At 49.2% G+C, this 25429-nt stretch overlaps 2 protein-coding genes across 5 annotated transcripts in view; one reads left to right on the forward strand and one right to left on the reverse strand.

The window, feature by feature from the left end:
* ZBTB16 (zinc finger and BTB domain containing 16) overlaps window positions 1–25429 on the forward strand; it is a 197486-nt gene that overhangs the window by 109506 nt on the left and 62551 nt on the right. For all 4 annotated transcript variants that reach the window (XM_082339767.1, XM_082339764.1, XM_082339765.1 and 1 more), the window contains exon 4: window positions 21854–21940. In XM_082339767.1, the coding sequence (XP_082195893.1) occupies window positions 21854–21940 (87 nt within the window). The remainder of the gene's footprint in view (window positions 1–21853; window positions 21941–25429) is intronic.
* Window positions 1–25429, reverse strand: part of LOC309604812 (NXPE family member 4-like) — a 371441-nt gene that overhangs the window by 8324 nt on the left and 337688 nt on the right.

Consider the following 25429-nt stretch of genomic DNA (forward strand, 5'->3'; position numbering starts at 1 on the left):
CAAAGGATTAATCTCCAAAATATATAAACAGCTCGTGTAGCTCAATATTAAAAAAACAAACAACCTAATCAAAAAATGGGCAGAAGACCTTAATAGACATCTCTCCAAAGAAGACATACAGATGGCCAAGAGGCATATGAAAAGCTGCTCAACATCACTAATTATTAAAGAAATGCAAATCAAAACTGCAATGAGGTATCACCTCACACTGGTTAGAATGGGCATCATCAGAAAATCTACAAACAACAAATGCTGGAGAGGGTGTGGAGAAAAGGGAACCCTCTTAACACTGTTGGTGGGAATGTAAATTGATACAGCCACTATAGAGAACAGTATGGAGGTTCCTTAAAAAACTAAAAATAGAATTACCATAATACCTAGCAATCCCACTACGGGGCATATACCCAGAGAAAACCATGATTCAAAAAGACACATGCACCCCAATGTTCACTGCAGCGCTATTTACAATAGCCAGGTCATGGAAGCAACCTAAATGCCCATCGACAGATGAATGGATAAAGAAGATGTGGTACATATATACAATGGAATATTACTCAGCCATAGAAAGGAACAAAATTGGGTCATTTGTAGAGAAGTGGATGGATCTAGAGACTGTCATACAGAGTGAAGTAAGTCAGAAAGAGAAAAACAAATATCGTATATTAATGCATATATATGGAACCTAGAAAAATGGTACAGATGAACTGGTTTGTAGGGCAGAAATAGAGACACAGATGTAGAGAACAAATATATGGACACTAAGGAGGGAAAGCTGGGGGAGTGGGGGGTGGTGGTGGATGAACTGGGAAATTGGGATTGACATATATACACTAATATGCATAAGATAGGTAAGTACTAAGAACCTGTGGTATAAAAAAATAAATAAAATTCAAAAACAAAAAAGAAAAAAATAAAAAGGTTATGAATATCAAATGTGAGAGCCCCTCCCAGGGAATAGGCCCATGCAGTATCGGGGTGGGGTGGGTGCTGAAGCTTCTGTTTTATGAGCTTCAGGGAGAAGGGTCCTCCATAAACACCATGAAGAGCTGCCAGTTGAGGCCCCCAGAGTTGGAGCCACTGAGTGGAGAAATTCAAGGCTAAGGATAGGATGGTGACATCGGCCCTGCTCTGGGGACCCTCAGAGCACGGGGCAGCTGTGTTTGCAGGCCTCAGGTTTGCATTGTACAGGGGTCAGGACAAATCCTCCCGCCTTTGGTAAATTGCCATTGGTCCCATCGGACCTGGTGGACGCCTCTGTATTTCATTCCCTCTTCTCAATGAGGCTGGCTGGGAGCCACAGACCAACCCTAAGTCCCATCTCACCCAGAGACGCCAGGTAGATCAGTACACACGGCGGCATCCTGCCTGCACCCTGGCCTTCAGGGACTCTCCGTGAGACAACATGGTAGCCACTCCTTTCCTAGGTGCTCCGTCTGCCTGGGCCGTAGAGTTGTGTCTGACTGGGGCAAAGCACTGGTCCTCTCACTGTCTGTACGCGTGCGTGTGTGTGTGCACGTGCGCGCGCGTGTGTCTTGGAGAGGAACCAGGAAGGTGAGGGGTCCTGGAGGTGATGGGAAGTGTACCCTAGAGGTCTAGGGGTCTGTTCTGCTGAGCTTCCAGACTCATCCATTAATTAGGGTCGGGGGGGAGGAAGTAGGATTGGACAGTTTTTTGGCAAGGACACTACTTACTCCTTGGAAGATGTGGGAAAGCTACAGTTATGGTCCCAGTAATGAGGGGCAGCTGTGTGTGTATGTGTGCGCGCACGTGTTTGTGGGTGCACACGTGAAGAAAAAGAGATTGAGAAGAAACGTTTACATGAAATACTCGAAATTGTTCCTTTGCTGTGATGGCTCCGCACAGACCATTACCTTGCAGATTTAAAAACTAAATGAGCTCATCATATCTAGTGACTTCCCCCGACATTCATGCCTGATTGCAAAGCCTGCGTTACCTTTGAATTTCAGCTTCATTGTTTGTTATTAATTCTCAGCTATGGGTGGTATGTTTCCCTCTCTTGGATTCAACCATGAACATGTTGATTTGGTGTGATGGATGGAAATGTTTCTCAACAGGACCCCACTCAAGAACCTCTTTATTTTAAAAAATAGCCCCATGAGCTCTAGGATCGAGTCTAGAGTTTCCGAGGAATCCAGTGGGCTGAGGTGGGACATGGGGTTGACTTTGGAGGGGGCAGAAGTCTTGCATTTTTTAATGTAATAATTTGGGTTTCCTATGAATGGTTCTGCGTTCCGTGCAATACTCTGCATTTTCATAACTGTCTCTTCCACTTTGGGCAGAGGAAGGGAGGGAAGAAATAACAGCAGCAGTATTCTGTGGGCAAAGGAAGAAAACAAGAGAATGGGGCAGAGAACAGGCTAAATTTAAAATTGTAATTGGCTGACTTCCACTGGCTTGCGGGTGTTTTAATGACTCATAATAACTTCATTTAAAACCAGCTGAGCAGAAAATAGATTGGAGAGGAGCCTCGGGCCATTATGGATTTGTTTTTTTTGACAAGCTCGGTGTTCGGCAGCCAGGAAGGCTCTCAGAGAGGGCTTGGCTGTGTTCTCTCCATCTCTCTCTCTCTCAGGGTTGGTGGTCTGCCCGGAAGAGATTGTATAGAAACCCAGGGCTGCTTTATTTTCCACCCCCCCCCCATTTTTTTAACTGATTAAAAATAGACGCCTTGAGGTATTATTTTAGCATCAGTACAATTTTTTCTTTAACTTTTGATGTGGTAAATGGAACATAAATAAAATTGTTTTTGAAATTACCGAATTAATTAGGTAGTAAAGCCACTACGGTGCATAAATTTCCCTTGCCGGTTGCCCTGATCCATATTTGGGGGGCGTTTCCCTTTTTTCTCAATCCCCTCCTCCTCTCCCCCACCAGCTCCACCTTCCCCCCCATGCGGACCCTCCCTTTGAATGGCAGGGTTCTTTTATCATCCCGGCAACAGCTAAATGATTTTTTTTAAAGATCTGTAGGATTTTGACAGGATTGGGTCTGTCCCGCTATCCAGTCAGCTCGAGGAAGCACGAGTTTTGGGAATTGCCAGAAAAGGCTCTAACCTGCCTCTAGCCATTTTAAATAGATCTTGCCTGTTTCCCGTGCTAGGAACGGTGCCAGCCGGGCGAGTGATCCTTTCTCTCTTCTCTTTCTAAAGTCAGCCGGCTCAGCCATGGGCTGCATCTGTCTGGGCAGGACAAGAGGCCACCCCCCCCCCCACATCTGATTGCCCACAGCCATTTATCTATCCCCCCTTATGGCACCTGTCACCTTCTTTGTGTCATCGCTACTTATTTGCTTGTCCTTTTTCGCCTACTAGACTCTAAGCTTCTTCAGAACATGTGATTTATTTATGTCTCCCATACTACCTAGCAGAGTGACCTGCAAGGTGGTTATAACTCAGTTGTTTGAATAAACTAATGGGTGAGTGGACGAGTGTGTGGTGAGGCGCCTGGTGGGGAACAGCCCCAAAGCGCTGCCCTGTATCCTTCCAGCCCTGGGGGGTCAGCCGTCTGGACGAGGAGACAGGAGAGGGGGCAGGACCTCATCGGTGGCGTTCTCGGTGGCACCCCCACAGCCTGACACACAGCAGGCTCTCAGTAAATACTGTTGAAGAAATGAGTGGCTCTGGAGGCATGGCTGGGCCAGGGGGAGGAAAGAAAAGTCACTACAGTGTGTGCACCGGATGCCTCCTGTGTTCCGGGAATGGTGCTTGGCCCTCTCCATGTCTGAACTCACTTATCGTGCGCTGACCTCGGAAGGTAGTTGTGCTGATCCCATTTTACTGGTGAGGACCCTAAGGCTTAAAGAATTGAAGTAACTTGGGGAAGGTCGCACAGCCAGGAGTGCCGAAGCTGGATTCCTAGCCAGGGCTCGCTGCCCCTTACTTTTCCAGGATACCACACTGCGGTGCTGGCCCAAAGGCTTGCTTTCCTGTGTGTAAAGATAACCAGTGTCTCAGTGACTGGGGGGCTGAGACAGGGAGAGCCAGTAAGTTTCTGTCCCCAGGGGTCCTGCGGGTGGGATGGGGTCATTGGGTACTGCTCAGGGCCTTGCATCTGGGCCACCAGGAGCAGGTGTGAGGCTTATGAGCCTCTTCCTGCTCTGCCCGAGTCACGTGTGTTCAGTTGTAGCTGCTGTGGTGGCTGTTAGCCCTCCCCATCACCTTGCAGGGTAGTGGGTAGGGTGGTTCTGGGAGCACTGCTGGAGGGTCTGTGGGTATTTGGCCCCCCTACCCAGGTGAGAGCTTGGCTCTGTCATTTGCCCGTTCCTACACCCCACTGCCGCGCCACACAGGAGGGGCAGGACCAGGGAGCCGGCACTGGTGCTCTCATCTGCATGGAGACCCAGCTGGGTGCTCTGCTCCTGGGGGGAGGCTCTCTGCTCAGTGATGCCGAATCAGGAGTGAAAGGGGCAGCTGACCAATACTGCATCCCCGCAATGTGGGACCTGTGATGATTCGGGGTGTCACTCGCTCCTCAGACTTCAGTTTTGGAGTGAGACGCGGCAGGAAGATCACGGCCTCCCTGATCTTTCGGATTCTGTCCAGTGGAGCTGGACCACTTGGCATGAGACTCATTCTGTCTGTTCTGCAGCAACCCCATCTTCACAGCCGGACCATAAACATCAACCAAATGGGAACCAGATGGTGAAGGCCTGGGGCAGCAGAGAAACCTCAGTGACTATCCTGGGTCACTAGATGGGACTATCTTTGGGGGTAAAATTGTTCATGAATGAGTTCAGCAGTTAGCTGATGGCCAGTGAGGGCCAGTTGATGCAAAGCCTGGCAGGACAGACAGAGGGGCTGCAGCCAGGGTCCTTACCTTCCAGGGGCTGTCGGTCTGGCTGAGAGGATGATGTGAGCCCCCAGCAAGGCTGGGTGTGCCCCCATCACCACAAGGGGAAAGAGTGAGTGCAGCAGTTTACAGGAGGGAGAAACTCCCAAGGACTAGGGTGATGAGGAATGGCTTCAGGAAGGAGGTTCCTGGGATTTTCATGGGCTGTTTGCTGTAATGTCCACATGGAGCTTTGGTGGTGGGCAGTGGATCTGCTTCTCTGGGCAAGAGGAAGCAAGAACTTCTGTGAGCAAGAGCCAGTCGGGCAGGTGTCTCTTCCCTCCCCTTCCTCCTCCTCCTCTGCCCGTAGCTGTCTTGAAGAGGCTTAAAGCCCACTTTCTCATACTGGAGAATCCTCAGAGTTCTAAGGATGTTATGACCCTCCTTGGGCTGCAGGTTGAGAAACACTGCATTAAAAATGAAAAGCTGGGGGCTTCCCTGGTGGCACAGTGGTTGAGAATCTGCCTGCCAATGCAGGGGATACGGGTTCGAGCCCTGGTCTGGGAATATCCCACATGCCGCGGAGCAACTGGGCCCGTGAGCCACAACTACTGAGCCTGCGCGTCTGGAGCCTGTGCTCCACAACAAGAGAGGCTGCGATAGTGAGAGGCCCGTGCACCGCGATGAAGAGTGGCCCCCGCTCGCCACAACTAGAGAAAGCCCTCGCACAGAAACGAAGACCCAACACAGCCATAAATAAATAAATAAAATTTTTTAAAAAATGAAAAGCTGGCACTTCAGATGGTCCCTCCATTTTGAGGTGTCCACAAAACAAACACAAATGTGAAAGTGGGGTTTCAAGCTGGATGCAGATCCAGAATATACTATGTTTCTCATGCAAGACTAGGTGAACTCCAGAATATGTCGCGAGTGCCCAGGCTCCGCGAAGCCCAGGTTGAGAACACATAGCTTAGAGGGCTGCGCCTCTGAGGTTGAGGACAGAGACTTGGCCGCCCTGGAGGGTATGGAGGAAGGGGGAGGAATTTCTTAGGCTGAGGCCGCCAGGGCCCCGCCCGCCTTCTCAGACCACGTGGTGAAACCCCTGTGTGTGCGGCGTGAAGGCGGAGGTTGGCGCTGCTTCCCTTGGGTCCTCTCCAGGATTCAACCTCACGAAGGCATCTCTTCTAGACTTTTCCCCGGTAGTTAACACGCTCCCTCCTCCTCCCGACCAACCATCTTATTTTGATTGGAATTCTTTTGCTTGCCTGAAAAAAGGAAAAAAAAAAAGGAAGTTCTAAACTTTTCATTAGGTCGTTGGGATAAGAAGTCTTCTGGGGTAGTCGGATTAAAGCTCGGTGGCTCTCGCTGACTATTACAAGCTAATGGAGTACTGGGAGCTCATTGGCGGCTGCAATGAGCATTTTGCTGGAGTAATTATACAAGGCCATGGTGGTTTTCAGTAACAAGGTAACTCCAGGTAAGGAGAGAACTCCCTGAAACTTTTGATTTGCTGGAATCCTCTTCGTTTTATTTCTTCATTAAGAGGAGCCCAGGAGAGACAAAGGCCTCGAGAGCAGCTCTTCTGGGAGGCTGCTCTCAGTCGGGGATTTCTGCCTGAACAGCCCCGATTGCCTGGTCCCTTTGTTGGGGCCTGATGAGAACAACCCGGCTCACCTGGGAGAGCCCTGATGGGCCAGGTTTACATGGATTGAGATTTGGGGTCCAGAGTCAGACGCTCTGGACTATAGGATGGAGAGAGATGGGTACAGGCATCGGAAGCCTGGGGACAGCTGACCAGGAGGCAGGGAGACTCACAGGCCAGCATCTTCATGGCTGACGTGTGCGCTGAGAGCAGGCCTGACCGCAGGTAACGAGGCTGGAATCGCACCCTCTGTCTCAACTGGGGTCTGTCCATCCTGGGTGGGTGAGGTGTGGGCCTGCGTAAATACAGTCTTTTCTGTCCCAGAGGATTCTTTATGGTGCAACTTTCTTAGACACGCTACCCTCCCTGGTACCACACCGCCAGCCAGAGTCGTAATCAGGAGGTCGGGGCCTGAGCCTGCCACCCGCAGGTCTGGGCTAAGCGGGCCTGGGAAGGACTTTTCAGCGCCCTTGGCAAGGCCCTGGGGCCTTGCCAAGCCGACCTTGTCCTCTGGGTGGCCCTGCCGGGCCTCTGGCCGGCCGCCCACCTGCATTGAATCATGCCCCTCAGAGGACAGCATGTAACTGTGCTTCCAGATATAGCCCCCGGCCCCCCGGGGGGGCAGGGAGGGTCATTGTCACAGAGCTCTATGTCTTTCTGACACCGCATGCCCTGCGTGGCTTTCTTCCCTAACTTCTCAGCCTGGCACAGCCTAGGATTCTGCTCTGTGAGCAAATGTAGAGCTATTTTGTTTAAAAAGTATGTGGCCCGTTTTTTCTCTTCTCCATCTCCTGCTTCAGTTTTCAGGACTCTGCCTTCAGTCTCTGGCCTGGCCCTTCTTCTTTCTCCATCGCACAGTTATAAATTTGTCCCAGTCAGAGGCTGGCTGCATCGAGGCAGGAATGTGTTGTTTGGTTAAATTGTAAAATTAGCTGGGAAACTTAATGAGGCATTCCGCCTCTGCCTTCTGAAGAACAGGAAGTTTATGAAGGTGCCTCGAGCCCCTTGCCTAGGAAGGAAGGAAAGAAAGGGAGGGAGCGGCCCAGGAATGTGGAAGAGCCTTGGCCAGGTGAGTTTGCAGGCCTAGGACCCGACTGTGGCCTGTTTAGCTGGGAGGGGCCTGAGAAGTCATCCCTCAAAGCCTCAGCTTTGGGGCAGCCTCTGTCAGCCACCGTGAACCCACAGGGGCTCCCTCCCTCGTGTCCAAGGACCTTGAGGCTGCACAGCTGGCTATGGTTAGCTGTTTTAGTGCCAGATTCCTTTTTTGTGGTTGTGCAAGGCTGAAGAGACAAAGACCAAACGCTTCGTCTTAGAGGGTGCCCACGGCAGAAGGGAGAAGGCCAAAGGCAACAGTTATAAGGGTGGCCGACATTTACTGAGGGCTGACAGTTGCCCGGGACTGTGCCAGACACTTTATTCCATGATCTCACGTGATCCCCACCAGACCCCTATGACGACCCCTATTGTTATGTCCACTTTATGGATGAAGAAACTGAGTTTACTTGCCCAGGATTGCCCAGCAAGGAGGAGGCAGAGTGGGGCTGTAAACGCAGGTCTGCCTGCCTCCAAAGCCCCTGGTCTTAACCTCGGAGGTAAAATTCCAGCTTCCAGTTCTTTCCTGTTTCCAGTCCTTTCCTGGCTGCCCACTTCTCCCAGCCCCTAGCTCATGCGGCACAGACTGCATGCTTGCAAAAGCTCACCCTGAAGTTTTGGAAGAGCTGCCAACAGCCTATATTCTGCACTCACCAAATTCTCAGGTCCTCCAATGACACCAAACAAACCTTGCAGTTTTCAAGCAGCAATTCGATGCCATTTTAGTTGTCAGATGCACTTTAATAAGGCTTAACATGGGAAATATTTACCCTGCCTGGACTTTTTGCATGAGGTCAGCCAGAAAAGGCGAGGGGTTTTTTTCTTGGGGGCGGTGGGGTTGATGGCTCATGTTAAGAATGGGCATGAAGTGCGACAGGCAGTGTTGCTGTTTGGAAAAGTGTGGAGTCTTAAGGCTCCTGAATTTTAAGCCTGGAACTGTCAATGCCGTGGCTGTAACGTAACACCTCAATTATGGTGCAGGGGGTAAGGAAGAAAGACTCTGAAACCTGCAAGCTTCTTTAGATCCACAGCCTGAGCCACAATTAAGGTTTCAGAAACACCAAAGGCAAACCAGTGAGTGTCATTTTTAACCAGTTTGAACATTTTACTACTTCCTAACATCAGAAGCACCCGGGCTGGAGAGCCTGCTTCTTGCCCTCAATAAAGTGATTAAGCTGAATGGGTGTTGGGGAGTATTATTAGGCTGAGAAGTGCTAAAAATAGACATGCTCTGTTTTCTGAAAGCCACAGCAGGCCTGAAGAGACTGGCAGCCTCGAGGTGCCACTGAGGGGCCTGAGGAAGGGGAGGGAGGGTGGCAGTCCCCGGGGCCCCCGGTGGTCTGAGATGGGGTGTGGTGGGTGTCATGACGGGCAAGCCAGGTGATGGGCCTCTTTCCCAGCTGTTCATCAAGAATAGAGTGACAGTGGAAGCTGTGGATTGGTTGCTTCTGCCTTGGTTTTGAAGAACACCCCTCCGCCCCCAAGATGTATGTGTGTGTGTGTGTGTGTGTGTGTGTGTGTGTGTGTGTGTGTGTGTATTAATGAATTTAAAGTAACTGACAATGCTGGAGTCTAGGATGGACACCTTACCCTAAAATTTACACATTCAGCCCTAAACTAATTGGGTTTACCTGCTACTCTTGGTGGGGGGGGATCTAATTCGGGCAGTGAGTAAAGGGCAAATTATAGGGGCACATGCAGACAGAGCTGGGGAAGGGGAGAGACCTCAGAGCCAAGGTTGAGCATCTGCTCTGTCGGGCCTGGATTAGCTAGGATGCTCAGGGAAGATGGAAGAAAGGGACTTTTTGGTTAACCGAAGGTCAACCTAGAAAACCTTGTCTATTTCATTCTTTGTAGTTTGCTGTCATTCATCAATGTGAGAGGCCATTTTTCTACCTTAAGTGAATACAGTTGATTGTTTTTTATGATAAAATATCTTGCTGGCTTAGAAGCCAAAAGGAGAATGTCCAGGAAGGGAGCCAATCATGGAAGGATATTCCCAACTGTGGTTTTATTGGAAGTCAGCCTTGAAGATCGGTGGTACCTTTTTCTTCTGTCAAGCCCTGCACATTTTCATATCTTGAACTCATTCCTCCCCCTAACAGCTTTAGGTGGCGGTGCGGGGGGGGGCGGGGCGGCGGGAACACGATGTCCATTTTACAGATGGAGAAACAGAGGCCGAGTAGTACATCAGCGTCCACAGCACAGCCAGATCAGTCCAGGCCCTGTCTGATGGACAGCGGTGGCGCATTCCTGGACCAAGAGGGGAGGGTTGTTCTTTAAAGAAGAGGGATGAACTGAGGAGGTGGCCTCAGAGATTGTGGGAAAGATCTCCTACCTCCAGGGATGAGCCAGAGTATGGAGAACAGCAGAGGCCTCGAGCACATTGCCTCTGGGACCTTTTTCTACTCCCCTTAATGTGAACTTCTTACTCTTTAACCTTTTATATAATCAGAGGCCCTGATGGTTAGGTGGGCTTCCCATGCTGTGACCCTGATTGAGTTTGTTTCTCTTTCTTTACACTTACTGGCTATGAGACCTTGGACCAGTGAACTAAGCTTTTCAAACCTCAATTTTCACCTCTATAAAATGGGGATAATCTTAGAATTGATGGCAGAGTTAAGTGGTATGTGGCACATAAAGTAGTTAGTATGGCGCTTATTTATTTTGTAATAAATGTTCACTAAGTGTTATTTATCAGTGCTCTTCTTATTACCGTCAGTGCTGCAGCAGCAGTAGCGTCGTTGTTCCTCATCGCAGGGCAGCCCTTGCGGGACCCCTAGCATCCTGGGGAGGGAAGAGTTAGGGTGCAGTTGCCAAACACCAGTTCCCGTTGCTGGGCACCTTCACGTGCATCATCTCATGTGAACTTCCTAACAAGCTTGTGGCCTCATTTCTGGCTGAGTGGTGCCCCCTGGAGTTGTGCGATTTCACAGTCCCCCTTGTAGGATACAAGGGATGTACCATTACCTCTTTAGCAGGTGAGGAAACCGAGGCCCAGAGAGGTTAGACTGCTTCTGCTCTTGATGCAGCTGGTGGGCACCTGAGCTGGAATCTGTCGACATCAAAGCCAGGGATAGACTTGACAATGACTGAATCCTGCCTCTTCCCAGCAGCCTGGCCGGATGTCTGTGAGGGCTGTGGCATGGCTTCCTGGTGGGGCTCTCAGGAGAAGAGAAGTTCCTGTCTGCAGGGCTCTTACAGGTCACAGCCAAGGGAATAGTCAACAGACACTTGTATGCAGATCCCTGCCCGCTGGTTGTCACACTGTGACAGCATTTGAAGCCCTCTGAAATGCTTTGTTCCTTGTCACCTGTTGAAATATGATTGCCTAAGGGTATTTTAACTTAAAAACAAAATACACACACACACACACACACACACACACACACACACACACACACACACGGTTGCAAGTGGAATTGGAGAAAGGTGCCAGGCGTTGAGAGAGAGCAGGGGATTCTGAAAGGAGTGGGGATAAAGGAATTCCCTCTATACAGATCCCGAAGAGATCCCAGGGCTGTGAGAGGCCTTGGCATGCTTTTCAGTCAGTGAGAAATGAGGGAGGAAGGATCCTGCGAGGAGAAAGGGAGGGAGGGCCAGAATGCAGTTAGGGCTGATCAAGGCTGCCCTCCCTTTTCTCTGAAAGCACCTCAAGGGAAAATTTAATTGGAGGGAGTATCAGGGCATGTTAGGGGACTGGAGTGGTGGTAGACATCAGCTTGTGATTTGTGGGTAGGCAGGGTTTTGATTCTGGCCATCACCCCTGCAGTGGCCTGGTTTTACTTTTCCCCATCATCCAGGCAGTACTCATGACCCTTAACCCTGGGAGGCAGGGGTGCGTCCCCTCCATGCCAGATTTCGGGTGAAGGCCCGTGACAGGGAACTCCGGAGGTGCTTCAGTAGAAGGAGGAAGGTAATTGAGGTTGAGAGCAGGAGGCCAAAGGCTTAGGTCCCAAAAAGTGCTTTGAGGCTGCTAGATGCCAGCAGCAAGCCCTCTTTCCATTATGATCCTATCACCTGAGAATCCCCAAGTGGGGACCAGGGAGGAAGACGATTGTTGGTGACCAAGGGTTGAGGGGATATCCAGTAAAATCATGGCGAAAATCCCCACTGGGGTTTTTCTGGCCTTTTTACTTAGTTTCTTAACAAAAGCCAAGACTGCAGTGCTACAGGACGAAGCCATGAACACCTGAAAGCTTGGGTTTTCCCTGGAACTCAGGGGTCAGCCTCTGCCTCGCTGGCTCAGGCCAGCTCTCTCTGGCTAATGATAGTCTCAGTGTCTGGACTGTCCGTCCCACTTTGCCCGCCTGATAGAGAAAGGTCTTCCCCTGGGGAGGGAACCCCCTGACTGGATCCAGCCCCAGCTTGATCCAGCCACCATCGTCCCATAACCAAGGGTTGTAAGCATTTGAGCCCCTTTTTCAGCCGTGCTTAGCCTTCTTTGCCATGTGCTTCCAGCTGCTTCTCCAACAACACCCTGTCATCTTTTCTTCTCCCTTAGGTCTCAACTAAAAACTTGTCATTTATAGATGGGGAAATGAAGTGACTCACCCAAGGCCACACAGCTCAGGCACGGACAGTCAGGGCTCTGGGTCCATTTCTCTCTGTGCTGCTGCAGGAAAGCTGGGTACCCCTGGGTGCCCCTGGCCAGCAGACCCCTCCTCGAGCCAGCTGTCCACCTGCCTCATCTTGGGGGGGGGGTGGTTCTTCTCTCGTCCCAAACAGCTGAAGCCCATGCATTCAAGAGCCCCAGAGAATGCAGTGTCTCACCTTTCTGGGCCATATACTCATTGCAGGTGGGCCTTCTCCCAGGAGCTGTGGGGCTGGAGTATTACGGGAGTAATAAAGGCTAAAGGCTCAGGCCAAAGGCTGGTCTCTTGGAGCTCATCAACTTGATGAAGTGAAATTATTCCATAATCATAATAAGTATCTTGGCACTTACTGGGTGCCAGGTACTTCATACCGGTTCTTGTTCACACTGTCTTAGGAGGACAGATAACCCCATTTTAAGGAGGGAAGTAAGGCCACAAAGTTGATGCCAGGCCCATACCACCAGTGAATGGCAGAACCCCAAAGCCGTATCTAGCTACTAGCCACTGTAGGGCTTTACCTCGGGGAGATCTCTGAGTTGGCACGGTGTGTCTGGAAGAAAGTCTACTGCATCACAGCAAGGGCTGACATTCCCACGGTAAGAGAGGTTTTTGTGCCATGGCACTGATTCCCACCATACTTTGATTAGCCAATCATGAAAGTTGCCTGGGCAAGAAAGGGATTAAAGGCAGTGGTAAGGTGAACCCCTAAATCAGCGCTCTTAGATTTCAGGAAGATTTGTATGTTGTTTTCATTGCAACAGATTTACCATCCAACTTGTATTTTATTTAAAATAATTCACCTTAAATAGGTTTGCACTCATCTCAGTAGGAGGATGGTAATGCCCGTCAAAACTTGGCCGTGAGTGTTGGGAGCTGAGGGGAGATGGGCCATTTCTTTACTTGTACGTTGTTGGTTTGTACGGGGGTGTCTTGGGGGTGCACAACCATCATAGTCATTTGCCTTTCTTTATCTTCCACTCCCCAGAGAAAGTCTGCTGAAGACTTACCCAGAGTGGGAGTCTCTCCTCCTTCCTTTTTTCTCTTTGTGTTTGGTCTGGGGTGGTAAGAATATTTTAAATGTTATGATATGTTTATTGCATGCATTTGACGTCTCTGTGGGTTCCAGACATTGACACTGGGGGAGGAAGCAATGGTAATAAAGATGATGTTAGGGACAAGTAGCTTTTACTGAGCAGTTGCTGGATGCCGGACGTGGTGGGAAAGACTTTACATACACTATTTAAATGAATCACCACTCAACCCTGTGAAGTAGATATTCTGTCCCCAGTTTTTACAGGTGAAGAAACAGGTCCAGAGAAGATAATTAGTTTACCCAGGGTGGTAGCTAGAAATGGTAGAACCCAGGACTTGAACCTGTGTTTGTTTGTTTCCAGAACGAGGGTTCTTCTCTACTAGGCAGCTGTATATTGAGTGTGTGTGTTTCTGCTGGCCATAGACTGTGTTTCTAAGCCTATTGGGTTACCTGCTGGTGCTAAAAGTGGCAACAAAGGAGTTTTCTAAGCCCCTCTGGGCTGCGAACTGAGTGGCAGGGATAAGGGACAAGGTGGACCTCTGTTTTCTCTGTGAGATATGAGAGCAGGAACAGTGAAAGCCAAGGGTGCCAGGGTACCCTAGAACCTCCTGGTAGTATGATGTTTATTAGGTAGGCTAAGAAATGGTCTCCCAGACTAGAGATGCCTCAGCCCTTCCTTTTGACCCATTCCGAGATCTCATCTTCTACAGAATGGACTTTTAGCCAGATGTGAGGTGTCTGGCACTTACCAGGTCATTGATGGGAGATTGACCTCCAGAGATCGGAAAGCCTGCTGCCTGAAATCCCCAGTCATTCAATGATCTCTGTCGCCCGGCCAGGGAGACTGTCCTGGTGGCTTTCTCAGTCCTACCTTTGATTGAGGTCCTGTGTCATTAGTTCATCCCCCCACCCCCATCCTGTAGTGAGGCCAGGCCCTGAGGACCTTTCTCCTCCTTCGTTGTCACGGAGAACTACCCTTGAACCATATTCTGAGCCGATCAGTAGGGCTGGTTGTTTTCCAGGCAACCCACATCTGCCCACCTGCTTTCCCTCTTCCCTCTCCCCTGAATCTGTGTATCTTACGGAGGTGCTGGTTTTGTATCAGTTTCTGTTTTGTTGATAAAGGTGAAAGAGAGAAAGAGCGTGTTAGAGAGAGAGCAGGCCTTCCAGCTCCTCTGAGGGAGTACACATCTCCTTGAGTGAAAGAACACGCAGTGCTGGCCTTTGGAATTGGCAGCCAGTGTACTGTTCTCTGTCAGATAAGAGGTACTGTAAATAAAACTGTACACCATGGCCCGTTGTAAAATGCCCGGCGTCTGTACTCATTGTTCTGACAGCTTATGCTTTTTTTGGGTCTGCTGTTTTGGTACACTCTGTACTTCCTTATGTAAGCAGGCATGCATATCTCATCAGAACAGTCAAGATGTTTATTTTAAAATCTCAAGGAATTAAAAGAAAAAGGACACAGTACTCAACATCAGATGCTGGCAAACGTTAGGTGTTTTTTCAGTGGTTCCTTCCCCCCACCCCCTTCTTGTTAGCACGGGGGTGGGAGAAGTTTTGGAGGGGGAGGGATTTTGCTATTGTTTTCTTCTCTCATTGGCTTCTGCCTTATTTACTTCAGAGAGACTCCGGCCCACATCTGATTGTGTTCAGTATCTTCTCATCCCCTTCCTAGATGCTCGGGACCCCCCCACCCCATTTCTGGGCAGTAAGGCCAGTAGGGAGGAAGGTTCTATACTCTGCCAAGGGGGAGAAGCCAGAGGTAGTGGCTGAGGAGGAACACAGCTGCGGGGAGACTGCCTGACATGCTTCCACTGGATTTCAGCTCTGTTGCTGCTGGAATGCTGGGCATTTGATAGAAAGCTTTATGGTTTTGAAAGTGCTTTTCTGGCATGTCTCTCCTTTGATTCCTGCGATCCTTAGCCCAGAGTGAAGTGGCTCCCACACACGGAGGCCTTACACCGGCTCCAGCCTCCATGTGGGCTGTGGCGACTGCCTCCTTTCTTTTCACCCAGCCTTAACCTGCTGTGAACCCTCCTCCTTCCTCTGGCCCCCGGTTAACTTTCTGGAGGCATCAGGAAGTCAGGGGGAAAGGGGAGAATTCAGAATGGTCAGGCAGCTCCTGCTTCCCCCGGTGCAGCAGCCCTGGGAGACTGGCAGGGGCGAGAATGTCTGTCTGTCTGTCTTTCCCTTCACACTGACTCTCAGATGAACCCAGTGCCTGGGCCGGGAGTGGGATCACCAGCAGACCTCTGCCAGCCGGTGAAGGGTCCACTCGGGCTGACCGGAGCCCCCTGAATGTCCTGGAGGAGGGCTTGCTTGTTTGCTGCGGGGCTGTGAGTCCTGGGCGGCTGGGCGAGGAGCGGAGGGCCGACGAAAGGGACATCCTGCTCCGCAGGAAGCAGACAGCTCCACTTTCTAAGCTTTCCTTTCCTTCTCCCCCAAACTGCCTGAGTTCCAGCCAGAGACCATTTCCTTGAGTTTTGAAAAAGGGACAGCAGAGAACCCAGGGTGTGTAGAAGGACTCTGCCACCCCCTAGGGGACAGCCTGTCAGTGCCCCCTTCCCAGGCCAGTTCTGTGCCCGGGGAACCTACCCAAGGGTTTCTTTGTTTATCGGGCAATCAGTGACCACCAACTGTGTGTCAGGCACAGAGTGGAGAACTGGGAATGGAGAAGAGGACAAGACTGATGCCAGCCCTGCTCTCACGGAGCTTACAGTCTGCTGGGGAGACAGAAGAGAGGAAAGGAGCCCAGAAGGCAGCACAGGACCTGTGAATGGGGCTCCTGGGGCTTGTCAGGTTCGGATGTAAAAGCTGGGGGAGGGGGTGCCGTGGGAGGGAGGAAGAGCTGCCAATACTGACATGCTGGTCGTATGACCCATCTTCCTGCTCCTTCGACAAGACAATCACTCACGTTTAAATTAGCAGGACAAGGGGTGGGTGTGTGTGTGCGCGTGCGTGCGATTATAGTGAAATATGTCTTTACAAATGTGAGACTCACTTTACACAAGATAAATGGCCTCCAAATAGCTGTACACTGAATTTCAGTAAAAATCAATCATACTTTGCACAAAGGAGTTCTTGAAAGGAGTCCTGGCTCCGAGCCTGCCTGGTTTGATGGTCAACGCCACTGACCGGTTCTGTGGCTCTGCCCCCATGCATGGCCCCAGCGCTTTCCCCACCTTGTCACGACCCCTTTGGGACTGTCTCTCGCTATTCCCATTTTACAGATGGAGCGACAGCCTCACTGAGGTGAGGCAACTCGCTGAGGGGCACAGCTGGTGATTAGCTTGGCTGGGATTTGAACTGGGATCTGTCTTACCCGAATCCTGAGCTCTTAACCACATTCCTCTGCTCACCGCCGCTGCCCCCGGAAGTATCAAGAACATTAGTAATCTCATAGCCACAGAGTGCCTGGCAATTGACAAGTTTTGTGGTTGTTAATATCCACTGTCTCCTTCAATCCTGACAGCCTCCAGTGAGGCACACGGATCCAATCATTCCCATTTCACAGACGGGGACACAGGCACGTTGAGGTGTGGTGAAGTGTGTGAGGTCCACAGCAGGGAGCGGCTGAGCCAGGCCCGGGACCCAGTTCTCCCCACGTTGGATCTTACCATGACCTCCTCTAGTTCACTCAGATCTGTAATTGCTGGGGAGGATGCGTGGGTCTAGCCCACTTTATCATGGTATAGTTCTGCCTCTTTGCTATTTAATTTCTCTCCCTGCAATCCATACCCCATCTCTCCCTCTCCCCTCTCTTATGCTATACCAACCGGCCAGCCTCCTCGCTCTTCCTTTGCCTGGAACGGGCTTTCTTAGAGAGTGGGCTTACCTTCTCATTCTCCCTTCAGATGTCAGATCATCCCATATAAAATAGCAGCCCCCGCCCTCTCTGTCTGTCTTCACTTATTTCTCTCTTTATCGCTTATTGCCACCTATTTTGTATTTACCTGACTTTTATTTTTTAAATTAAACAATTTTTTTTGGCCGCACTGTGCAGCATGCGGGATCTTACTCGGACCAGGGATCGAACACCGTGCCCCCTGCAGTGGGAGTGCAGAGTCTTAACCACTGGACCACCAGGGAAGTCCCTTACTTGACGTTTAAAAATGTGCCTTCCCCTCTAGAATATAAGCTCTTTGAGGGCAGGGATTTGTCTCTTTAGTCCATTTGCTGTAAGCCCCCCCTTGGTATCTACTTAACAGACATTCCAAAAACATCGTCTTTGTGTAGGAACGAGATGGGGAGGAATGTCTGTCCCTGAGCCGTGCCCTGGACTTCTCCCCACTCCAGGATGAGCCCCAGGAAATATTGGGGGTGGGGTGGTAAATGCAGCTGATATGTCCGTACGTGCCCATTGTGTTCAACTGGCATGACCTCCTTCCTTCCCCCCCGACCCCCTTGCACTGATGCTTTATAAATATATTAGTGGCTGAATGATGTCACCGTAATGCATTTTGGGAACGGCGGTGTGGTTTATGCACACTTGAGTGACTCTGAATGCAAACCTGACATCATACTGAAGGCAGCAGCGAACAACATATGCACAGTAAACAGGCCAAGACTGTCTTATTGATTAACAGATGAGGCCTCTATTATTGATCAAAGCTCGGTGAGGAAATTTATCACTTTTAATTTCAGGGCTGCCAAATATTTCTGCCTCTGAGCCAGCCATTACAGAGACAATTTAAAGGCACATGCCTCCTTGCGAGAGGGGGATCTCTGCCTCTCTCTGCTTGGCTCTTGTGTCCTGGAACTGCCCGTCCTTGCTGTTGGGCTGGGGGTTTGGGGGGAGTCTGGGTGGGGGTGGGGAGTGCGGAGGCTTCATGAATGGGGGCTGGCGTGGGAGGGGGGTTGTCACCCACAGTCCCTGAAGACAGGGGACTTTCACACACTCAGCTCAGTTTTGTGACTTCAGCAAGGCAGGGGTGGAGCGGGGAGGACTTTGAGGGCATCCAGATGTGGTCAGGCCAGGGCCAAGCCGGCAGCCTTGCCGAGATCCTGTGTGCTAATTTGCTTTATCTTCATCTGAGCTTGTATGATGGCATACATCCGGCCCTTGACTGCCTACCTGCACTCCTTCCTTTCTCCCTGCTTCTCAGTCATTAAAGCAGATGCTCCTGCAGCCACATGCATGGCTGTTTTCTAAGAAACCTACCCCCCCCCCAGCCCTTTGAAGCTGTGGCACGAGTAGGTTCCTCACCCAGAGGCAGGGCTCCAGCACCATGGCGATGGCGATGGTGATGGCGAGTCCACGGGGCACCCTCCCCTTTGCAGTTCCTGCTTCCCTCCTCAGGCCCCTCCTCCCCCTTTCTTCTTTAGGGAGCCATGAGAACCGGTGGGATATAGAAATAAAGAAATAAATACAGTTAAAATCCGATCCCTTACAGATCGGCAGAAAATCATTGCTGGCTAATGATTTGGAACTGGGGAAAGTTTCTCACTATGACGGGGCTTCGAGTTCATCCACCCCCAGTCTTCCCACCTCTGCCCTTTGAGGTACTTGCTGCATTTCCATTATAAATGGATGGAAAGTGGCTTGGCTGTCTCTAGTGTGAACACAAGTTGTGACTGCTTTGCCTTCGAGTTCCCTGGCTCTTTCTCTGAAGCTCTAGAAGCTGCTGACAGGTCCTTAGCCCTAGGAAGCCCTGCAACTTGTAGGGACACCTGGAGGGGATCATGGTATTCTCCCTGCCTTGAGGCGAAATTCAACTCCAGCCGCCTAAGACAAATGACAATATTTATTTTTAAAGTGCTTAAGGAAAAGTGATTTCATATCTTTACTGGGGTACTTTATCACTCATTTATTTATTTAGTCAACTGATATTTATTGAGCATCTAATAGAGGGTATATCCTGCTCCTCATTAGGAATGTAGACAAGATCAATGCCCTAAATGTTTATTAGTGTTTAAGTCTATACTTAGTACAACTTGTATTCTGAGTTCTCGCCCTTAATGTGCTAAATACTCCAAGGCCAAGATTTTAAAACTATTTAAAAAGTAGTGGAACCCTTTTTTCCAAATAGAATTTTACAAAACCTTGATGTATAAAAGCATAAATTGGATTTTAATTTTTTTTATTTGGGGAAAGGGAGTTCAGAGCCCAACTTCATATTCATGAAGCATCTTTGCAGATGGACCCCTAGGGAGGCTGAAGGGTATAGGGATTAAGAGCAAAGGCTCTGAAGTCAGGCTCCCTGGGTTTGAATCCACCTCTGTGGTTACCCACTGTGTGACATTGGGAAAGCTATTTAACCTCTCTGATCTTGAGTTGTCTCATCTGCTAAATGGGTATGTTCATACTATGTCCTTTAAAAGGTAGTTAGGATTAAATGAAATGATACATCCTAAATACTTAGCCTCCTTCCTGGTATACGCCACAGCCTCAGGAAATCTGAGATGGTTTGAAAACAGCACTAGACTGCTTTCTACTACAAATATGTGGAAGAAGTAGTTCTGTCTCTTACAAGACTCCGATATGAAACTAAAACACAGGTACACTTAAAGAAATGCTCAGACGTGTTGAAAGGTACGCAGTGCAGCTGCAGATTGGAAAGGGTAGAGCAGTGTGGGGGCCGGCGTGCTTGGCGCATGCGTACTCCGGTCTTGGAAATCGACTAGGACCGGAGCGGACAGGAATGAGGCGGGGCGTTGCTCGGGCACAGAGACCCACCGAGGGTCGAGCGGCGCCCACAGGGGGCCAGTGAGGACAGCTCCCAGTGGAGCTGGACAGACAACTGGGTCAGGTTATGGAAGGCCTTGAAGCCAAGAAGAGGAATTTAGAATCAGTGCAAATTGTGAGCCGCTGTACTTTTTTTTTAACTTTTAATTTTATATTGGCGTATAGCCGATTAACAATGTTGTAATAGTTTCAGGTGCACAGCAAAGTGACTCAGCCATACATATACATGTATCCATTCTCCTGCAAACTCCCCTCCCATCCAGGCTGCCACGTAACATTGAGCAGAGTTCCCTGTGCTATACAGTAGGTCCTCATTGGTTATCCTTTTTAAATATAGCAGTGTGTACATGTCAATCCCAAACTCCCTAACTCTCCCTTCCTTCCCCCCCTCCCCGCCGTAACCATAAGTTCATTCTCTAAGTCTGTTTCTGTTTTGTAAATACATTTATTTGTATCATTTCTTTTTAGATTCTGCATATAAGCGGTATCATACGATATTTCTCTTTCTCTGTCCGACTTCACTCGATATGACAATCTCTAGGTCCATCCGTGTTGCTGCAAATGGCATGATTTCATTCTTTTTTATGGCTGAGTAATATTCCATTGTATATATGTACCACATCTTCTTTACCCATTCCTCTGTTGATGGACGTTTAGGTTGCTTCCATGTCTTGAGCCATGGTATCTTTTTGAGCAAGGAAACGTGAGGAATCAAGTGGCCTTCAAGGAACCTGCCTCTGTTGGGTGGATCAGAGGGTGGCTGATGGTGTGGCAGCCCTCCTGAGTCATTGGGTCATTCTGGACATGACCCAACAAGGGCCTCGGTAGGGGCAGTGGTTATCGACATTCAGTGAAAGAGATGCATCTAGAAGACATTTTGAGGGAAAACTGCCAAGGCTTGTGACAGGCGCCCCCTGGACGAGATAACAGAGCCTTGAAGGCTGTTAGCAAGTGGTAGAACGTCATCTTCACATTGTGACACTGTCGCTTTGAGGCTTGTAAATATGGTTCCAGAAAAGTCGATCAAATTGAATTGCATTGAATTGACTTTGTTTATTCCACAGATATGTATAGTAATACGTTCCCACTGGGTGTCAGGCAAATGCAGCTGTGCATAAGATGACATATTCCCTCCCTCGGGGAGCTGGAAATGGAGCCACAGGCATTTAGTAGACACCCTGGTGAGGCCGTGACCCAGAATGTACAGGGTGCTGTGGGAGCACAGAGAAGGGCTACCTCACCCAGACACGGGGCAAGGGTTTGGGAGCTGAGGCATGAATGATGAAGCGGGGCTAGCCGTACTGTGGGGCTGGGGAGAGGGGCAGGAGTGTCAGAGCCAGAGGAGGTACAGAAGGATGCTTGGAGACCTTGCAGTGAGGAAGCAAAGGGCTGGAGACCAGGGAACAAGGATGAGGAGAGAGAAGAAGCAGGAAAGAGAAGTGCAAGAAGGGCTTTGTGAGTCACCGTGTAGAGTTTGGACTTTATCCTGAAGGCACTGGGAAGTCATTCAGAGGTTTTAAATGGTCAGGTACAGGAGGTGGCCGGGTAGACAGTTTAGTTTTAGATGCACTGAGTTAGGGGTTTATCCAGGTAGTGATATGTCAGCAATTCCTATCTTCCTGTAAAGTATAATCTGGGCAACAGGGCACGTTACTCCTCATTGGATCATATACTCCTTTCCATATCTCATGTGGAGCCAGCCCCCCAGAATCCCCCTTCTTCTTGGGCATCTCTCCTGGACCCCATCTCTGTTTGCCTTGGTTTTGCTGGTTCTGTTCCCTCTTCTGTCTGGGAGAGCCCTCGGTGGGGGCATTCGGAGCTCAGTTGGGTGGGTGATCACATCTTGGAGGAGGGTCTGGGCTGGCTGCTGGGACCATGAGTTATTCCTGACTTGGGATCTTCATAGGTGTTAAGCCCCCTCCCACAGGGTCCACCTGCAAGATTTTGGCCCACGACCCCCTTTCCTAATGCAATATCACTCTTGATAATAAGGTAACTGCCTCCCCTTTCTTTCAGCGGGTGCCAAAGCCTTTGTCTGTGATCAGTGTGGTGCCCAGTTTTCGAAGGAGGACGCCCTGGAGACACACAGGCAGACCCATACTGGTGAGTGACTGATCCCCACCCCCCAGGTCCTCCGCAGTGCGACGGCGCATGGACGTGAGTATCTTGTTTCCCCAGGGGAGCTGTGAGTGGGGATGGCTTGTGCCATGCTCAGCTACCCTTGCTTGTGGGGCTGGCTGGGCAGGAATTTTTGTGTGTGACTTTGCCCCAGAAGAACAGCTGCCCTGGATTAGGCCAAGACCTCTGTCTCTAATAGGCCACTTAGATCCTGTCTTCATGGAGACTCTAGTACATTCTTGTGGAGGCCTTAGGAAGTCCGTGATGTTATCCAAGCATCCCCTTCCCTTGGTGAAGGGTCAGGAAACCTCCTGCACCCCATCTGACTAACTCTGAAACTGTCATGTAGTGGGCTGGTCCTCTCTCTGCAACAGTCTAGTCATTGTCTGAAAGAAAGCAGTCTGTCCACAGGGATGCGTTTGAACAATATTAACGAACAATGATATTGCTGTGATTTCACAGCATCAGTGTCATCTCATCGTGGTAACTGGCGCCGTCATCATCATCATCATCAATGTGGCTCACACTTAACTGAACGTTCACAGTGTGCCAGGTACTGTTCTCGGTGCTTTACCTGATCTCATTTGTCCAGTCTTTCCATAACTTTGTAAGGTAGGAGGCTACTCTCATGTCATAGATGAGGAAACCGAGGTTCAAAGGAAGGAAAGTGACTTGCTGAAGTGAACACTGGGGACAGGAGTGGTATGGCTTAGACTGCCTGGTTTAATCCTGACTCTGCCACTTACTATTTGTGGGACCATGGATCAGTTACTTAAGCTCTCTTAATTTGGGTTTGCTCGTCTGTTAGAAAAGTGGAGTAATAATGGCACCTACCTCATAGCATAGATTTTTGGGGGAGCTTAAATAAGATATTTAATTAAATAAGATTAAATAAGATACTTTATTTGAAGTGCTTTGGAGAATGCCTGGCTCATAATAAACATTCAATAAATAGTAGTAGGTGCATTTAATTTAATAAATATTTATTCAGTTCCTATAATGTGCTCTGCGCTGTTGGGGTCTTTAGATAGCATTCTTCATGGAACTGAGATTCTACAAGGGAGACAGGATACGCAAATAATTGTGCAATATAATGCCAGGTCATAATAAGTGCTAGTGAGAAAAAATATAGCAGGATAGAGAGAAAAGTGGTGTTTTAGATCATATGGTCAGGCTTCTCTGAGAAGGAGACATCTGAGTAGAGTCTTAAATTTGGGAAGTGAGTCATTCAAAGGTTTCAGGGAGGAAGGTCTGAGCAAAGGGAACAAGCACTTGCAAAAGCCCTGAGGCTGTGCTGAACTTCACAAGTTCAAGGAAGAACATGAAGAGCAGTGTGGTGGGGGGTGGGGGTGGGGAGTGAGGTACAGAGAGTGGTGGGAGGTGAGATTGGAAATCAGGTGGGTCTCTCAACCCTGGCAAGGAATTTGGATTTTATTCTGCATGTGCCAAGAGTCCTCGGGAGGGGGATAAAAATATTTGCAAATCATACATCTGATAAGAAACTTTTGGTTTGAAAATGTAAAGAACCCTTAGGACTCAATAATAAAAATACAGATAACCTAAATAAAAAATGTGCTAAGGATCTGAATAGACATTTCTCCAAAAATAGACATATGGTCACTGAGCACACGAAAAGATGTTTGACATCATTAGCCATCAGGGAAATACAAATCAAAATCACAGTGAGATACTACTTGACACCCATCAAGATGTAGCTCTAATAAAATACAGGCAGTAGGAAGTGATGTTGAGAATGTGGGACAGTCAGAACCCTCACACACGGCTGGTGGGAGCGTAAAATGCTGCAGCCACTTTGGAAAACAGTCGAGCAGTTCCTCAGAAAGTTAAACAGTTACCATGTGACCCAGCAATTCCACTCCTACGTGTGTGAAAACATGTATCTACACAAAAACTTTCACGTAAGTGTTCATAACAGCATATTATTTATAATGGCCAAAAAGGTAGAGATAACTCAACATCCACCTACTGATGAATGGATAAACAAAATGTAATTTATCCATACAATGGCGTATTATTCATCTATAAAAAGGAATGAAGTATTGACACATTCTGTAACAGGGATGAATCTTTAAAACATCATGCTCAGTGGAAGAAGCCAGTCACAAAAGGCCACATATTGTATGATTCTGCTTATATGAAACATCCAGAATAGACAAATTATAGAGATAGAAAGTAAATTAGTAAATGCCAGGGGCTGGGAGATTTGGGAGGAAATAGGGAGTGACTGCAAGGTATGGGGTTTCTTTTTGGGGTGATGAAAATGTTCTAAAATCGACTGTGGTAATGATTATGCATCTCTGAATATATTAAAAACTACTGACTTTATACTTTAAAATCATGAACTGTGTATTATATGGTATATGAATTATGTCTCAGTAAAGCTGCATATACCTGCACACACAAACATTTATAGAAAAGGGGGAATATAGTCCATTGGAGGGTGTTGAATGGGAGGATGGCATGACTTGATTTATGGGTTTAAAATATCACCCTGGTTCCTGTGTTGAGAACTGACCATAGGAATGTTTCAGTTATCAATTGCTGTAGAAGAAACCACTCCAACAGTAGATTAAAGCCACGACGTGTTATTATCTCAGACAGTTCTGCAGTTGACTGTGCTCAGCTGGGCAGTTTTCACTTGGGGGTCTCTCACGTGTTTGCAGTCAGATGGTGTCTGGGACGGGAGGCGTCTGCAGGCTCGATAGGGCTGGGTGTCCACGATGGCTTCCTCGTTCATATATCTGCCTCCCTGTCCACCCCATGGCCTCTCTCTACAACAGAGCAGCCTGGACTTCTCACCTGCCTGCTCAGGACTCCCAAGAGTCAGGAAGCAGAAGCTGCCAGCCCTCTTAAAAGCTAGGCTGGAAACACATAGCATCACTTCCGCCGTATTTCATTGCTCTCAGCAGGCACAGGGCAGCCCCAGATTCAAAGGATGGAAGAGTAGACCCCCCTTCTCGGGGGGGAATGACAGACACTTAGGGGAAGAGGAACTGGGACAGCCATCTGTGGAGAGAAGCCACTAAGCGACCACAGGGACCGCAGGGGAAGAAGGAAGGTCAGTCAACTGCTGCTGCTGTTACAGTTATCGTCAATATCTTCTTGTCCTTCTGCCTCACAAAATCAGCCTCTCTGAGTGGCAGACATACGTCCTAGCCCTGGTATCAAGGGCTTTGGGCTGGTGCTGCCCTGGCCTGTGGCACTAGGAGGAGAACTTTCTAGGTGAGCTGTCATTCCAGCCAGTGACCCCCTGGCTTTGTTAGAGAAGGGAACTTTGCAAGATTTTGCCCAGAGTTCCAGAGCTGGTCATCTTCAAAGCCAGGGGAGGACGTAGGTCTCCCAGGCTCCCAGCCAGTTTCTTATTGCTGGACCACATACGTAACCAACAATCCTAGTCTGAGAATTCCAGCTAGGGGGCTGAGGAGACTGAGATCTGAGCCAGCTTCGCCAAGC

Source organism: Balaenoptera borealis (assembly GCF_965194805.1).
Source record: "Balaenoptera borealis genome assembly, chromosome: 11".
Classification (NCBI taxonomy): domain Eukaryota; kingdom Metazoa; phylum Chordata; class Mammalia; order Artiodactyla; family Balaenopteridae; genus Balaenoptera; species Balaenoptera borealis.